The 17,229-nt window shown below is 51.1% G+C and overlaps 1 protein-coding gene across 1 annotated transcript in view; it reads left to right on the top strand.

Moving 5' to 3' along the window:
- The first annotated feature begins 2,513 nt into the window (after positions 1 to 2,513).
- LOC128686833 (carboxypeptidase N subunit 2-like) overlaps positions 2,514 to 17,229 on the top strand; it is a 121,495-nt gene continuing 106,779 nt past the window's right edge. The window contains exon 1 of the mRNA XM_053773961.2: positions 2,514 to 3,892. Within this exon, the coding sequence (XP_053629936.2) occupies positions 2,661 to 3,892 (1,232 nt within the window). The 5' untranslated portion in view covers positions 2,514 to 2,660. The remainder of the gene's footprint in view (positions 3,893 to 17,229) is intronic.

Genomic DNA, 17,229 nt, shown 5'->3' with positions numbered 1-17,229 from the left:
AACACTACGGAGAGACACACCGTGGAGGGTGCAACACCACGTAGACACACCGTGGAGGGCGCAACACAAGTGCACAGACACTAGGGTCATCTTTGTTGGACACATGTCGGTCCCGGGACCTCGGTTGCTCGAAATGAGTGACCGAGGTCCCACGACCGAAAAGCATCCCATGTAAATGTCCGAAGCGTGTTGGTTTGTGTCCTTTCCTCCAGTGAGTTGCAATCAACCATTGGTCCGAGGAAAGGGAGGGCGGCTCAAATTCCTTGGATTTAACACCAGCATCAAGGCAGCGTTTGCCGAGGACTTACAAAAGTAAATATATTCTTTTAACACACCGGCTGTCTCCCACCGAAGCAGGGTGACCCGATAAAGACGAAATACTTTTACCATCATTCACTTCATCACTGTCTTGCCAGAGGCGAGCCGACACTGCAGTGCAAAGGACCCTCCAATCTGCAACATCCTCACCCAGCCTTCAGAACGCAGGCACTGTATTTCCCACTTCAAGAACTCAAATCCAACTAACCGGTTTCCCCGAATCTCTTCATAAATGTTACCTTGCTCACACTCCAACAGCACGTTAAGTCATAAAAAAAGCGGTTGCCTACACTCACTATTATCTAACACGTTCGCAGCACACTCTTGTTGGATGTCCAAGCCCCTCGCATGGAAAACCTTCTTTATACCCTCCCTCCAACCTCTCCTAGGACGACAACAATTCCACCTTCCCTCCAGTACAGATTCATACGCCCTCCAAGTCATCCTATTTTATTCCATCCTCTCTAAATGACCAAACCACCTCAACAACTTTTCCTCAACCCTCTGCACAATACTTATAGTAACCCCGCACCTCCTAATGTCCAAGCTATGAATTTTCTGCATAATATTTGCACTACATATTTTTCTGTTTGAATCTATATTCTTCGAGTCAATTAGTTTTGTTATTATTATTCTTATTCTTATTCTTATTCTTATTCTTATTCTTCTTCTTCTTCTTCTTCTTCTTCTTCTTATTATTATTATTATTATTATTATTATTATTATTATTATTATTATTATTATTATTATTACTGTTATTATTATTATTATTATTTTTATTATTATTATTATTATTATTATTATTATTATTATTGTTGTTGTTATTATTATTATTATTATTATTATTATTATTATTATTATTATTATTATTATTATTATTATTATTATTATTATTATTATTATTTCCAACTACAGAAAAAAAGAAATTCATTCTTGACGAAATTAGACGTAAACGAAATTCTCATGTCACTTGCTGCCCCTATTCACCTAGCAATAAAAAGATACCTAAGCACCTATTTACTATAGATACCTACTTATTAATCGACTGAAAGGAGCTGAACTAGAGAAATTTTTTGTAGCTTCATTGAACTGTACGAAAACAGTCAAGGAAGATAAATTATAAGACGACTGGAGATATGGGCGGTCGGTGGTTAAAAAGAAAATGTAGTTAGTTCCGGGTTGTTGAGAGCCCTTTCATACTGCCTTTCGTGCAGCTGTTGCAGCTGTGTTCTCCAATGCAGCTGTGTTCTCCAGTGCAGCTGTGTTCTCCAGTGCAGCTGTGTTCTCCAGTGCAGCTGTGTTCTCCAGTGCAGCTGGGGCTCTAATAGACCATCTCTCATCCACTCTTCACGCCATCACTCGAACAGCTGGAACTGTTATGAAGATTTCTAGTAGATCCGGATCTCTCTGAGACCATCATTTGTCTATCTTGATGGAGCTGTGAAGCCCTTTTGTGTGCATGGAACATTCTAAATCCTTCATCCCCCATTGCGGATTCCTCCACTAGAGCTAAAGCAAGATTAAACTATCTCGCAGCCAGCTTGTGAGGCTGTGAAACCCCTTCATGCTGGAACTGAAGTATCTGTAAGCCAAGTCATGTCCATCTGGTTCTCTTGTGGCTTTAGAGCGGCACTAAACCACCTCTTGCAACTAGGTGGCGGGGATGTTGAAGCTCAAGTGGAAATGGATCAGTCTCAGGCCACCTGGGATAGTTTAATGCAGGTGTCAGTGAAAGACAAAAAAATATATTCGAGAGAAATCTCAAGAGACGAAAAGTATGTGCAGGAGAGATGTGCCAGGAAGGGTGTGTATGTGCGTGTGCGTATAGAGATGAGGGGAAGAAAAATGAGATCCGTCGTGTTTGATGGCGAGAGAGAGAGAGAGAGAGAGAGAGAGAGAGAGGAAGGGTTGAGGTGTCTGTGTTAGGGTATGGATATATACAGGTGGACGCTTGAACTGGACGGTGCCTGGTGTTCTCTGTGCTCCTGGTGTTACGTGAGCATTGGGTGCTTTGGGTGTACCTTTAACCCCAGGGTGTTGCGAGAACCTCGAGTGTTGCCTGAGCCCTCTGTGTTGCCTTATTCTCGAGCATCGTGCGTAGGCTCCTCATGGTACCTTCATGGGGAGTTCATCATGTGTCGTGTCAAGGAAGGTTTTCTGGGGGCTTGGTTGCAAACACAATGTGCAGTAAGAAGCCTTCTCTCTTCCCCTCTATGGGCCGCCCTGCCGTGAATGGCATATTGGAAAGAGATCAGCAGATAGATAGGAAGGTTGGTAGATGACAGTCCTGGCTCTGAGGCTGGTGGTAATGCCTTCCTTTTTTTCTTCTTTTCGTTGCAGTGATGATGAGCTGGTGGCTGGCGTGGGCGGCGCTGGTGGGCGCGGCGCGGGCGTTCTGTCCCGCTGGGTGTTCCTGCGATGATGACGGCCCCAGCGCCCGCTGTGTGGGTGTGGGCATTAATGTAGTGCCCATACTCTTCAATCCCAGCCTATGCCGCCTCAACTTGGCCCATAACTCCATCACTTCCGTTGGTCAGTCTCTCGTGTTCTTCGACCAGCTGGAAGAGTTGGACTTCTCACACAACCAGCTGTCCAACCTGGGCACAGGTAACTTCCAGGTGCAGGTGAGGCTGCGGGAGCTGCGTCTGGGCCACAACAACCTGTCCTCGCTGACCAGCGGGGCACTGATGGGTCTCTCGTCCCTCTCACTGCTCGACCTCAGCCACAACACACTTCCGGAGCTGCCCGCCGCGGCGCTACTGGACGTGCCTGGCCTGAAGGTGCTCCTGCTGGCACACAATAAACTCCACACTCTTCCTCAGCATTCCTTCCGTGGCTGCCAAGGCCTTCATGTTCTCGATCTGTGTGATAATTACTTCAGGCATGTACCCACGGCTGCACTAGAAGATTTAAGGGTACTGAAAGCTTTACATCTCTGTCGCAACCGTCTGACGCGTCTGGAACCCAACGCTTTCCGGACGGAGGAGCTAGTAACGCTCTCCCTTGAGACTAACAGCATAGAATTCATCGCTGAAACTGCCTTCCACCGCTTACGGGGATTACTGAAGTTGAATCTTAACGATAACTTGCTGCGGGAGGTGCCAACGCTAGCCCTGGCACCGCTCCTCACATTGGACTCGCTCTGTATTAGCAGGAACAAACTGAAGAGCCTTGAAGGAGGTGCCTTCAGGAACCTGGACCAGCTCACCTCCCTGGAGATCTCACGGTGTCCTCACCTAACAACGTTACATCCCGGGGCGTTCACTCACTGTGTTAACCTGCGCAAGCTGACACTGTCACACAACCCGCTAATAAGACACCTTCCTCACGGGTTCCTCACTTCCCTTCCACGCCTTCTGTCCCTCGATCTCCGCGCCAACGGCCTCCAGAGTTTGCCTGCGACGGAGGTAACGTGGAGGTCGCTAGCGAGCCTGGACCTGCGGGGCAATCCCATGGTATGTAACTGCTCCCTAAAGTGGCTGGCAGAGCTGCTGAGTGCCTCCAACACTTCCCTCAGCGCTCCCGACCTCCAGTGTGCTGCTCCTCAGAAGGTCAGGGGATTATACCTCTCTAGGTGAGTTGTGACTCAAGTTCTTCAAAAGTTCCCTCTAAACTGGCCCACTCATCTTCCCTAAGTAGGATTCTCACCTTACCTAAGTAGGCCTCTTGTTTAAATACGTCACTCACTTTGCTTAAGTAGGCCTCTCATCTTATCTAAATAGGCCACTCGGGATGTCAAAGTAGGTCTCTCATCTTACCTAAGTAGGCCTTTTATTTAACAAGGCCACTCATCTTGTCAAAATAGGCCACTCACCTTACATAAGTAGGGCCTATCATCTTCAAGAACAAGACAATACCGTGGCTGCAACAATTCATAACTAACCCACAATTCGGAGAGGAAATGTTAGACGGATTTTCTGTCCATCTCCACTTGATAATGATCCAGGAACACAACAAACGATCCTTTAGTCTCCTATCCGAACTGTTGGTTGTGAAATTCTGTCTAAAATGACCAGATCGATCACTTGAGGAACGAGGAGGCAGGTCGTTCGCTGGAGGAACAAGGCAGAGCAGGTCGTTCACCGCAGAAACGAGGCAGGGCAGGTCGTTCAATGGAGGAACGAGACAGGGCAGGCCGTTCACTGGATGAATGAGTTAGGTTAGGCCGTTCACTGGATGCTGGAGGTAGGTCAGGCCGTTCACTGGATGAACGAGGAAGGTCAGGCCGTTCACCGGATGAACGAGGCAGGGCAGGCCGTTCACTTAATTCCCATCATAGAATCAGATTACACTGGGTGCTCTGACGCAGCAACCCATTTGAAGTACGCGGAGCCAGCGGGCAGGCACTAGAGTGGTGAAAGCAGGTAGTCAACAGCCCATCCAACTCCCTGCTAAGAGCAGAGGTCGCTTTTCAATGCCGCTCCTCACTACATGTTATTTTTTTTTTACATATATATAACCTCTCAGGTCTAGAACTCTCTCTCTTTCTCGTTTCTCCTGCGACTTTGCTGGGCTTTACCAACACCAAAAAATCTGTTCTTTAAATATTCAGGATGTTTGGTTTCACCCTCTCTCTCTCTCTCTCTCTCTCTCTCTCTCTCTCTCTCTCTCTCTCTCTTCCCTCTTACACACTTTTTCTAAACGCATTAATTTCGGAATAGGTCACATTACCATTTGTCGTAAGAATATAATCAATACACATCACTGAAACATTTATTATTATTATTATTTTTTTTTTCAACAAGTCGGTCGTCTCCCACCGAGGCAGGGTGACCCAAAAAAGAAAGAAAATCTCCAAAAAGAAAATACTTTCATCATCATTCAACACTTTCACCTCACTCACACATTATCACTGCTTTTGCAGAGGTGCTCAGAATACAACAGTTTAGAAGCATGTACGTATAAAGATACACAACATATCCCTCCAAACTGCTAATATCCCAAACCCCTCCTTTAAAGTGCAGGCATTGTACTTCCCATTTCCAGGACTCAAGTCCGACTATATGAAAATAACCGGTTTCCCTGAATCCCTTCACTAAATATTACCCTGCTCACACTCCAACAGATCGTCAGGTCCCAAGTATCATTCGTCTCCATTCACTCCTATCTAACACGCTCATGCACGCTTGCTGGAAGTCCAAGCCCCTCGCCCACAAAACCTCCTTTACCCCCTCTTTCCAACCCTTTCGAGGACGACCCCTACCCCTCTTTCCTTCCCCTATAGATTTATATGCTTTCCATGTCATTCTACTTTGATCCATTCTCTCTAAATGACCAAACCACCTCAACAACCCCTCTTCTGCCCTCTGACTAATACTTTTATTAACTCCACACCTTCTCCTAATTTCCACACTCCGAATTTTCTGCATAATATTTACACCACACATTGCCCTCAGACAGGACATCTCCACTGCCTCCAACCGTCTCCTCGCTGCTGCATTTACCACCCAAGCTTCACATCCATATAAGAGTGTTGGTACTACTATACTTTCATACATTCCCTTCTTTGCCTCCATAGATAACGTTTTTTGACTCCACATATACCTCAACGCACCACTCACCTTTTTTCCCTCATCAATTCTATGATTAACCTCATCCTTCATAAATCCATCCGCCGACACGTCAACTCCCAAGTATCTGAAAACATTCACTTCTTCCATACTCCTCCTCCCCAATTTGATATCCAATTTTTCTTTATCTAAATCATTTGATACCCTCATCACCTTACTCTTTTCTATGTTCACTTTCAACTTTCTACCTTTACACACATTCTCAAACTCATCCACTAACCTTTGCAATTTTTCTTTAGAATCTCCCATAAGCACAGTATCATCAGCAAAAAGTAACTGTGTCAATTCCCATTTTGAATTTGATTCCCCATAATTTAATCCCACCCCTCTCCCGAACACCCTAGCATTTACTTCTTTTACAACCCCATCTATAAATATATTAAACAACCATGGTGACATTACACATCCCTGTCTAAGACCTACTTTTACCGGGAAGTATTCTCCCTCTCTTCTACACACTCTAACCTGAGCCTCACTATCCTCATAAAAGCTCTTTACAGCATTTAGTAACTTACCATCTATTCCATAAACTTGCAACATCTGCCACATTGCTCCTCTATCCACTCTATCATATGCCTTTTCTAAATCCATAAATGCAATAAAAACTTCCCTACCTTTATCTAAATACTGTTCACATATATGCTTCAATGCAAACACTTGATCTACACATCCCCTACCCACTCTGAAGCCTCCTTGCTCATCCGCAATTCTACATTCTGTCTTACCTCTAATTCTTTCAATTATAACCCTACCGTATACTTTTCCTGGTATACTCAGTAAACTTATTCCTCTATAATTTTTACAATCTCTTTTGTCCCCTTTCCCTTTATATAAAGGGACTAAACATGCTCTCCGCCAATCCCTAGGTACCTTCCCCTCTTTCATACATTTATTAAACAAAAGTACCAACCACTCCAACACTATATCCCCCCCTGCTTTTAACATTTCTGTCATGATCCCATCATGATTATTATTATTATTATTATTATTATTATTATTATTATTATTATTATTATTATTATTATTATTATTATTATTATTATTATTATTATTATTGTTTCACGTGGAAGAGTTAAACCCACTAAAATCTTGATGTGTCTGGGGTAAGGGAGGTAGTCAGGGTTGATTATAGAGGAGGGCAGCTTCCTGACACAGTCATAGCTTTGAGAAGATCACAGGTAGAGGGATAAGCGCTGACTGTTGTTGCCCGTCTTGTGGTATTATTATGTTACTAATGAAGTTAAGACCAACCACATCCTTTGCGTTGAAGCAAGAAACTAGTGACTTTGTTCGTTTCTCTGTCTCTCTGTCTCTCTGTCTCTCTGTCTCTCTCTCTCTCTCTCTCTCTCTCTCTCTCTCTCTCTCTTTCTCTCTTTATTGACAAGCTTTCTTGAGAAGCTATTTACAGGTTAAGGATTCCTAGGTTTATTGACAAGCTAAGAGCTGTTACCTACATCAGCTCATTTGAAAGCATTTTTATTGTTATTAAACATACAAGTAGGGAACAGGATGAAGTTGGAGCCATCTGTGGGCCAGCATTTTCATCTGATCAACTGGCTTATCTCGTTGACATCATAATGCTGTACGAATGTGTTCCATACTCAAGTCATGCTCGGGATAAATGATCTTAGATGAAGTTTTTTTTTTATTTTATTTAGAATGACAGTACATATACAGAGTACATACAATTATTAACATGGTACATCAATAAGGCACAAAGATAAACAGTAATTTACTCTCAGATGGAGTGATGTTCTGGAGAAGGGTACAGCCAGAGTGAAGTTGCTGCTTTCTGCCCGTCTTGTAGTATAGAAGCTTGTTTCTCGCTGTCCTCGAAGTGGATCCAAGTGTGGTACTTTGACAATATTGACCTTGTACATAACAGTAAGGCCACCTACATTCCTCCTGTGTTGAAGGCTCTGCTGAAATGACAGATCTCTCTCTCTCTCTCTCTCTCTCTCTCTCTCTTTTTTTTTTTTTTTTTTTTTTTTACACAGGGTTTGACAAGGTTAAGGATCCCTAGCTTTATTGACAGCTATTTACAGGTTAAGGATTCCTAACTTTATTGGCAAGCTAAGAGCTGTTACCTACATCAGCTCATTTGAAAGCATTTTTATTGTTATGAGACATACAAGTAGGGAACAGGATGAAGTTGGAGCCATCTGTGGGCCAGCATTTTCATTTGATCAACTGACGTTATCTCGTTGACATCATTATGCTGTACGAATGTGTTCCATACTCGAGTCATCCTGGGTATGTATGATCTCAGATGGAGTGATGTTCTGGAGAAGGGTACAGCCAGAGTGAAGTTGCTGCTTTCTGCCCGTCTTGTGGCATAAAAGCTTGTTTCACGCTGTCCTCGAAGTGGATCCAAGTGTGGTATTTTGACAATATTGGCCTTGTACATAACAGTAAGGCCACCCACATCCCTCCTATGTTGAAGGCTCTGCTGAAATGACAGATCTATCCAGGATGGGTCCAGGCGAGAGATGAGACGTCTTGCTCTGTTCTCTACTCTGTCAAGCAGTCGCAGATGAGAGGGGGGACAGGCAAACCAAGAAAGTGGAGCATACTCAAGGTGTGAGCGTACTTGTGCCTCGTACAGGATCTTGCAACCCCTACTGTCAAGCAGATGCGAGATACGGCGAAGTGCTGTAAGCTTCCTGGCTGCCTTGTTTGCAAGATTTACAACATGGTTCTTCATGGTTAGTTTGGAGTCAAATTTCACCCCAAGGATATCAACTTCTTCTCCAGGTGCCAACATCCTCCCATTCATCCTTACTACTGCACCAGCATTACCATCATGGTGCCTAGAGACGATCATCATTTGCGTTTTCTCAGGTGCAAATGTTACTTGCCATCTATTTCCCCAAGCTGATATAGTTCTCAGCTGGTGATTGATGTAGCTTAGAGCAGCTGGCATTTCTTCTCTTGGATAAGTGAATGTCAGTGTACAGTCGTCTGCATATGCATGTGATTCTGGGATGAGATGAAGAAGGTCGTTGAAGTAGACATTCCATAACAGTGGACCCAGCACACTTCCTTGTGGAACGCTTGCCCCAATAGGATGCCTTGCTGATTCCGTTCCATTGAGGACTACACTTAGAGATCTACCATGAAGGTAATCACTGAGGAGACATAGCGTAGAGCCTGCAATTCCCAGTGCTTGAAGTTTTGCTAAGAGGCCCTGGTGCCACACCCGGTCGAAAGCGCCAGCAATGTCCAGTGCTACCACACAGCTGACTTTGGATTCATCCAGTGACTGGTGCCACTTAGTGGAGAGGTTTAACAACAGATCAGCAGCAGAGTAACCTTTCCTGAAGCCATATTGACGATCACAAAGTAGTGAGTGGTAGTCAAAAAACTCTGTCATTTGTCTTGAGATTATTGTCTCAAGGATCTTACCAGTGATTGACAGGAGTGACACTGGTCTGTAGTTGCTGATTTCTGCTCTGCTCTTCTTTTTGTGAACAGGGACTACATTTGCCTCTTTCCATGGAGAGGGCCATTTACACTGTACTAGGCAGTGCTGAAAGATGCGAGTTAGAGGTGCTGCTAGCTGGTCTGCACATCTTCTCAACAATCTTGGGCTCAACTTGTCTGGGCCCACAGCCTTTTCTTGGTCAAGTGATTTAAGAAGGAAATGCACCTCCTCCTGCCTTATTGTCACCCCTGACAGTTTTGACACAGTTCTTGCAGCTAGCCAAGGAGGGTCCCTTGCTGGATCAGGAACTTGCATTTTGGTAGCAAAGTGTTCAGCAAAGAGGTCCGCTTTCTCTTGACTACTAGTAGAGGTGGTCCCATCCTGTCGATTTAGAGGTGGAATAAGTTCATCAGGCAGATAACCTTGTCTGTCCTTGACCAGGGACCACCAGGTTTTGGAGCCTACCCTACCTGATGCTAACTTTCTTTTAGTGTCCAACTCCCATTTAGCAATGGCCCACCTTTGAACATCACCCATATGCCTACAGGCTTGCATGTGCAAGTTCCTGTTATAGGTGGTAGGATGTCTCTTATACCTTCGCCATGCTTTGTACTTAGCAGTAGCAGCCTCTCTACAACGAAAGCCAAACCAAGGCTGATCTGTAGGCTTTGTCACATATTGCCGGTGAGGAATGTGTTCTTGTTGCAGATTAAGGATGTGTCCAGTGAAGGCTTTCACTTGGTTGTCAACATCCCCCTGGAGAAGAGCATTCCAGTCGGTGGTGGCGATCTCAGAGCAAAGGGCTGGCCAATTACCTCTTTCCCATAGCCAGGTTGTGCGTGTGGACTCCTCACCTCGTTCTGTTGGGATCTTAAGTGTGGTAAAAACAGCCTTGTGGTCAGACGATCCAACGTAGCCGAGGGGTTGACAAGTGACTATGCCTTCTGCCAGATCACTCACTACTGGGTCAAGGGAGGAGCCAGAGATATGAGTAGGGAAATCAACAAAGTTTCTCATGTCAAACACTGCAAGAAGGTCATCAAAGTCCCTCTGTATAAGGTGCTGGTTGAGGTCACCAACAATTATAATATGTTGACAGTTGTGTTGTAGCAGAAGGGAGTCAATATTTTCCATTAGGAAGTTGATAGGGTCTGCATGTTGCCACTGAGGTCTGTACATTGCACATGCTAGTACAGAGGTACTAGTGTTTATACAGAGCTTGAAGAACATCATTTCAAGATGTGTAGGGGTGGCAACATCTATGTGCTGGGCATGAACACTTTTAGAGAAGCACACAGCAACACCACCTCCTTGCCCTTGCCTGTCTCTTCTCATCCATGAGGTGTAGCCAGCAATTCTTGCAAAATTTTCTGGAGTCCTGTCATCCAAAAATGTTTCAACAACAGCTATCATGTCGGGACGTCGAGTGTTCACAAAGCTATGTGTGAGCTCTCCAACATTAGTAATGAAACCTCTAATGTTGGCCGACAGGATGCTGATAGACTGGCTCCTCATGATGAAGTGGTCTCTCTCTCTCTCTCTCTCTCTCTCTCTCTCTCTCTGTCTCTCTCTCTCTCTCTCTCTCTCTCTTTCTTCCTCTCTCGCTTTCCCATTCGTGATTTTTCTTGGTCGCTTTTAATTTCATCTTCTTGTTTTCTCTCACTTCTCGATTAGTATCTCAACTGTTTTTATTACTCATTTTTACCAATTAATCATACCGCTTCTTTCTCTAGCAACTTTTTCGCTTTCTCTTCTTTCACACTTTCTTACTTGACACGATATTGGTCACCATTAAGTTCTCTTTCTCACGTTATTAAGTGTCTTTTATTATTTATTATTACCTATTTAATTTAACAATGGATAATCTCTCTCTGAACCTCTCTCTCTCTCTCTCTCTCTCTCTCTCTCTCTCTCTCTCTCTCTCTCTCTCTCTCTCTCTCTCTCTCTCTCTCTCTCTCTCTCTCTCTCTCTCTCTCTCTCTCTCTCTCTCTCTTTCTCTCTCTTCCTCGCCCTTTCTTCCTCCCTTTGTCTCACTCCCTCTCTCTGTCTCCCTCTCTCTCTCCTCTTTGCCTCTATTTCTCTCTGTCTGTCTGTTTCTGTCTCCCTCCCTCCCACATATCCTCCCTCCCTCCCACATATCCTCCCTCCCTCCCACATATCCTCCCTCCCTCCCACATATCCTCCCTCCCTCCCACATATCCTCCCTCCCTCCCACATATCCTCCCTCCCTCCCACATATCCTCCCTCCCTCCCACATATCCTCCCTCCCTCCCACATATCCTCCCTCCCTTCCACATATCCTCCCTCCCTCCCACACATCCTCCCTCCCTCCCACATATCCTTCCTCCCTCCCACACATCCTCCCTCCCACACATCCTCCCTCCCACAAATCCTCTCTCCCTCCCACACATCCTCCCTCCCACACATACTCCCTCCCTCCCACACATCCTCCCTTCCACACATCCTCCCTCCCTCCCACACATCCTCCCTCCCTCCCACACATCCTCCCTCCCACACATCCTACCTCCCTCCCACACATCCTCCCTCCCTCCCTCCCACACATCTTCCCTCCCTCCCACACATCCTCCCTCCCACACATCTTTCCTCCCTCCCACACATCCTCTCTCCCTCCCACCCACACATCCTCCCTCCCTCCCACACACCCTCCCTCCCACACATCCTCCCTCCCACACATCCTCTCTCCCACACATCCTCCCTCCCTCCCACACATCCTCCCTTCCACACCTCCTCCCTCCCTCCCACACATCCTCCCTCCCACACATCCTCCCTCCCTCCCACATATCCTCCCTCCCTCCCACACATCCTCCCTCCCTCCCACACCTCCTCCCTCCCTCCCACACATCCTCCCTCCCACACATCGTCCCTCCCTCCCACACATCCTCCCTCCCACACATCCCCTTGGCTTGGCTGGCAGATCACTGGATGGATGATCAAGCCTCTACTGCTCCATGCGCTTCATCATCCATACAGGTTTAGCGCTTCACAAAGAAATTAATTAAACCTCGTTCGTCCCTTTCTTCCTCCCTCCCTCCCTCCCTTTCTTCCTCTCTCTCCCTCCATTCCTCTCTCCCTCTCTCCCTCCCTTTCTCCCTCTCCTCCTCCTTTAGACCCTCCCTCTCTCCCTTCTTCCCTCCCATCCACCCTTTATCCCTCCCTCTGTCCCTCCATCCCTCTCTTTTTTCCTCCCTTATTCCTATAACTCCTCCTTCCCTTCAATAAATTCTCCCCCCCACACCTCCTCCACCCACACCTCCTCCACCCACACCACCTCCACCCACACCTCCTCCACCCACACCTCCTCCACCCACACCTCCTCCACCCACACCTCCCACGCCATCTCCACCACAATATTGATTCAAGTTTAAAGTATCATCGCGTGTTCGAGTCTCTCCCTCACTGCCCCTCCCTCTCTCCCTCACTGCCCCTCCCTCTCTCCCTCACTGCCCCTCCCTCTCTCCCTCACTGCCCCTCCCTCTCTCCCTCACTGCCCCTCCATCTCTCCCTCACTGCCCCTCCCTCTCTCCCTCACTGCCCCTCACTCTCTCCCTCACTGCCCCTCCCTCTCTCCCTCACTGCCCCTCCCTCTCTCCCTCACTGCCCCTCCCTCTCTCCCTCACGGCCCCTCCCTCTCTCCCTCACTGCCCCTCCCTCTCTCCCTCACTGCCCCTCCCTCTCTCCCTCACTGCCCCTCCCTCTCTCCCTCACTGCCCCTCCCTCTCTCCCTCACTGCCCCTCCCTCTCTCCCTCACTGCCCCTCCCTCTCTCCCTCACGGCCCCTCCCTCTCTCCCTCACTGCCCCTCCCTCTCTCCCTCACTGCCCCTCCCTCTCTCCCTCACTGCCCCTCCCTCTCTCCCTCACTGCCCCTCCCTCTCTCCCTCACTGCCCCTCCCTCTCTCCCTCACTGCCCCTCCCTCTCTCCCTCACTGCCCCTCCCTCTCTCCCTCACTGCCCCTCCCTCTCTCCCTCACTGCCCCTCCCTCTCTCCCTCACTGCCCCTCCCTCCCTCCCCCTCTCTCTCCCTCACTGCCCCTCCCTCTCTCCCTCACTGCCCCTCCATCTCACCCTCACTGCCCCTCCCTCTCTCCCTCACTGCCCCTCCCTCTCTCCCCCTCTCTCTCCCTCACTGCCCCTCCCTCTCTCCTTCACTGCCCCTCCCTCTCTCCCTCGCTTCTCCTCCCTCTCTCCCTCACTTCCCCTCCGTCTCTTCCCGTCACTGCCCCTCCCTCTCTCCCTCGCTTCCCCTCCATCTCTCCCTCACTGCCCCTCCCTCTCTCCTTCACTGCCCCTCCCTCTCTCCCCTTCTCTCTCCCTCACTGCCCCTCCCTCTCTCCCCTTCTCTCTCCCTCACTGTCCCTCCCTCTCTCCCTCACTGCCCCTCCCTCTCTCCCTCACTGCCCCTCCATCTCTCCCTCACTGCCCCTCCCTCTCTCCCTCACTGCCCCTCCCTCTCTCCCCCTCTCTCTCCCTCACTGCCCCTCCCTCTCTCCCTCACTGCCCCTCCATCTCACCCTCACTGTCCCTCCCTCTCTCCCTCACTGCCCCTCCATCTCACCCTCACTGTCCCTCCCTCTCTCCCTCACTGCCCCTCCCTCTCTCCCCTTCTCTCTCCCTCACTGCCCCTCCCTCTCTCCTTCACTGCCCCTCCCTCTATCCCTCGCTTCCCCCTCCCTCTCTCCCTCACTTCCCCTCCCTCTCTTCCCGTCACTGCCCCTCCCTCTCTCCCTCGCTGCCCCTCCCTCTCTCCCTCACTTCCCCTCCCTCTCTTCCCGTCGCTGCCCCTCCATCTCTCCCTCACTGCCCCTCCCTCTCTCCCTCACTGCCCCTCCCTCTCTCCCTCACTGCCCCTCCCTCTCTCCCTCACTGCCCCTCCCTCTCTGCCTCACTGCCCCTCCATCTCTCCCTCACTGCCCCTCCCTCTCTCCCTCACTGCCCCTCCCTCTCTCCCCCTCTCTCTCCCTCACTGCCCCTCCCTCTCTCCCTCACTGCCCCTCCCTCTCTCCTTCACTGCCCCTCCCTCTCTCTCTCGCTTCCCCTCCCTCTCTCCCTCACTTCCCCTCCCTTTCTTCCCGTCACTGCCCCTCTCTCTCTCCCTCGCTTCCCCTCCCTCTCTCACTCACTTCCCCTCCCTCTCTTCCCGTCACTGCCCCTTCATCTCTCCCTCACTGCCCCTCCCTCTCTCCTTCACTGCCCCTCCCTCTCTCCCCTTCTCTCTCCCTCACTGCCCCACCCTCTCTCCCTCACTGCCCCTCCCTCTCACCCCCTCTCTTTCCCTCACTGCCCCTCCCTCTCTCCTTCACTGCCCCTTCCTCTCTCCCTCGCTTCCCCTCCCTCTCTCCCTCACTTCCCCTCCCTCTCTTCCCGTCACTGCCCCTCCCTCTCTCCCTCGCTTCCCCTCCCGCTCTCCCTCGCTTCCCCTCCCTGTCTTCCCGTCACTGCCCCTCCATCTCTCCCTCACTGCCCCTCCCTCTCTCCCTCACTGCCCCTCCCTCTCTCCCTCACTGCCCCTCCCTCTCTCCTTCACTGCCCCTCCCTCTCTCCCTCACTGCCCCTCCATCTCTCCCTCACTGCCCCTCCCTCTCTCCCTCACTGCCCCTCCCTCTCTCCCCCTCTCTCTCCCTCACTGCCCCTCCATCTCTCCCTCACTGCCCCTCCATGTCACCCTCACTGCCCCTCCCTCTCTCCCTCACTACCCCTCCCTCTCTCCCCCTCTCTCCCTCACTGCCCCTCAGTCTCTCCCTCACTGCCCCTCCCTCTCTCCCTCACTTCCCCTCCATCTCTCCCTCACTGCCCCTCCCTCTCTCCCTCACTGCCCCTCCCTCTCTCCCCCTCTCTCTCCCTCACTGCCCCTCCCTCTCTCCCTCACTGCCCCTCCCTCTCTCCTTCACTGCCCCTCCGTCTCTCACTCTCTTCCCCTCCCTCTCTCCCTCACTTCCCCTCCCTTTCTTCCCGTCACTGCCCCTCACTCTCTCACTCACATCCCCTCCCTCTCTCACTCACATCCCCTCACTCTCTTCCCGTCACTGCCCCTTCATCTCTCCCTCACTGCCCCTCCCTCTCTCCTTCACTGCCCCTCCCTCTCTCCCCTTCTCTCTCCCTCACTGCCCCACCCTCTCTCCCTCACTTCCCCTCCCTCTCACCCCCTCTCTTTCCCTCACTGCCCCTCCCTCTCTCCTTCACTGCCCCTCCCTCTCTCCCTCGCTTCCCCTCCCTCTCTCCATCACTGCCCCTCCCTCTCTTCCCGTCACTGCCCCTCCCTCTCTCCCTCGCTTCCCCTCCCTCTCTCCCTCACTTCCCCTCCCTCTCTACCCGTCACTGCCCCTCCCTCTCTCCCTCACTGCCCCTCCCTCTCTCCTTCACTGCCCCTCCCTCTCTCCTCTTCTCTCTCCCTCACTGCCCCTCCCTCTCTCCCTCACTGCCCCTCCCTCTCTCCCTCACTGCCCCTCCATCTCTCCCTCACTGCCAATCCCTCTCTCCCTCACTGCCCATCCCTCTCTCCCCCTCTCTCTCCCTCGCTTTCCCTCCCTCTCTCCCTCACTGCCCCTCCATCTCTCCCTCACTGCCCCTCCCTCTCTCCCTCACTGCCCCTCCCTCTCTCCCCCTCTCACTCCCTCACTGCCCCTCCCTCTCTCCTTCACTGCCCCTCCCTCTCTCCCTCGCTTTCCCTCCCTCTCTCCCTCACTGCCCCTCCATCTCTCCCTCACTGCCCCTCTCTCTCTCCCTCACTGCCCCTCCCTCTCTCCCCCTCTCTCTCCCTCACTGCCCCTCCCTCTCTCCCTCACTGCCCCTCCCTCTCTCCCTCACTGCCCCTCCATGTCACCCTCACTGCCCCTCCCTCTCTCCTTCACTGCCCCTCCCTCTCTCCCCCTCTCTCCCTCACTGCCCCTCCCTCTCTCCTTCACTGCCCCTCCCTCTCTCCCTCGCTTCCCCTCCCTCTCTCCCTCACTTCCCCTCCCTCTCTTCCCGTCACTGCCCCTCCATCTCTCCCTCACTGCCCCTCCCTCTCTCCTTCACTGCCCCTCCCTCTCTCCTCTTCTCTCTCCCTCACTGCCCCTCCCTCTCTCCCTCACTGCCCCTCCATCTCTCCCTCACTGCCCCTCCCTCTCTCCCTCACTGCCCATCCCTCTCTCCCCCTCTCTCTCCCTCACTGCCCCTCCCTCTCTCCCTCACTGCCCCTCCATCTCTCCCTCACTGCCCCTCCCTCTCTCCCTCACTGCCCCTCCCTCTCTCCCCCTCTCTCTCCCTCACTGCCCCTCCCTCTCTCCTTCACTGCCCCTCCCTCTCTCCCTCGCTTTTCCTCCCTCTCTCCCTCACTGCCCCTCCATCTCTCCCTCACTGCCCCTCTCTCTCTCCCTCACTGCCCCTCCCTCTCTCCCCCTCTCTCTCCCTCACTGCCCCTCCCTCTCTCCCTCACTGCCCCTCCATCTCTCCCTCACTGCCCCTCCCTCTCTCCCTCACTGCCCCTCCCTCTCTCCCCCTCTCTCTCCCTCACTGCCCCTCCCTCTCTCCCTCACTGCCCCTCCCTTTCTCCCCCTCTCTCCCTCACTGCCCCTCCCTCTCTCCTTCACTGCCCCTCCCTCTCTCCCTCGCTTCCCCTCCCTCTCTCCCTCACTTCCCCTTCCTCTGTTCACGTCACTGCCCCTCCATCTCTCCCTCACTGCCCCTCCCTCTCTCCATCACTGCCCCTCCCTCTCACCTCTTCTCTCTCCCTCACTGCCCCTCCATCTCTCCATCACTGCCCCTCCCTCTCTCCCTCACTGCCCCTCCATCTCTCTCTCACTGCCCCTCTCTCTCTCCCTCACTGCCCCTCCCACACTCCCCCTCTCTCTCCCTCACTGCCCCTCCCTCTGTCCCCCTCTCTCTCCCTCACTGCCCTTCCCTCTCTCCCTCACTGCCCC

Source organism: Cherax quadricarinatus, chromosome 7 (genome assembly GCF_038502225.1).
Source record: "Cherax quadricarinatus isolate ZL_2023a chromosome 7, ASM3850222v1, whole genome shotgun sequence".
Taxonomy (NCBI): Eukaryota; Metazoa; Arthropoda; class Malacostraca; order Decapoda; family Parastacidae; genus Cherax; species Cherax quadricarinatus.
The sequence above is the reverse complement of the archived record's forward strand: the minus strand, read 5'-3'. Positions and strand labels throughout refer to the sequence as shown.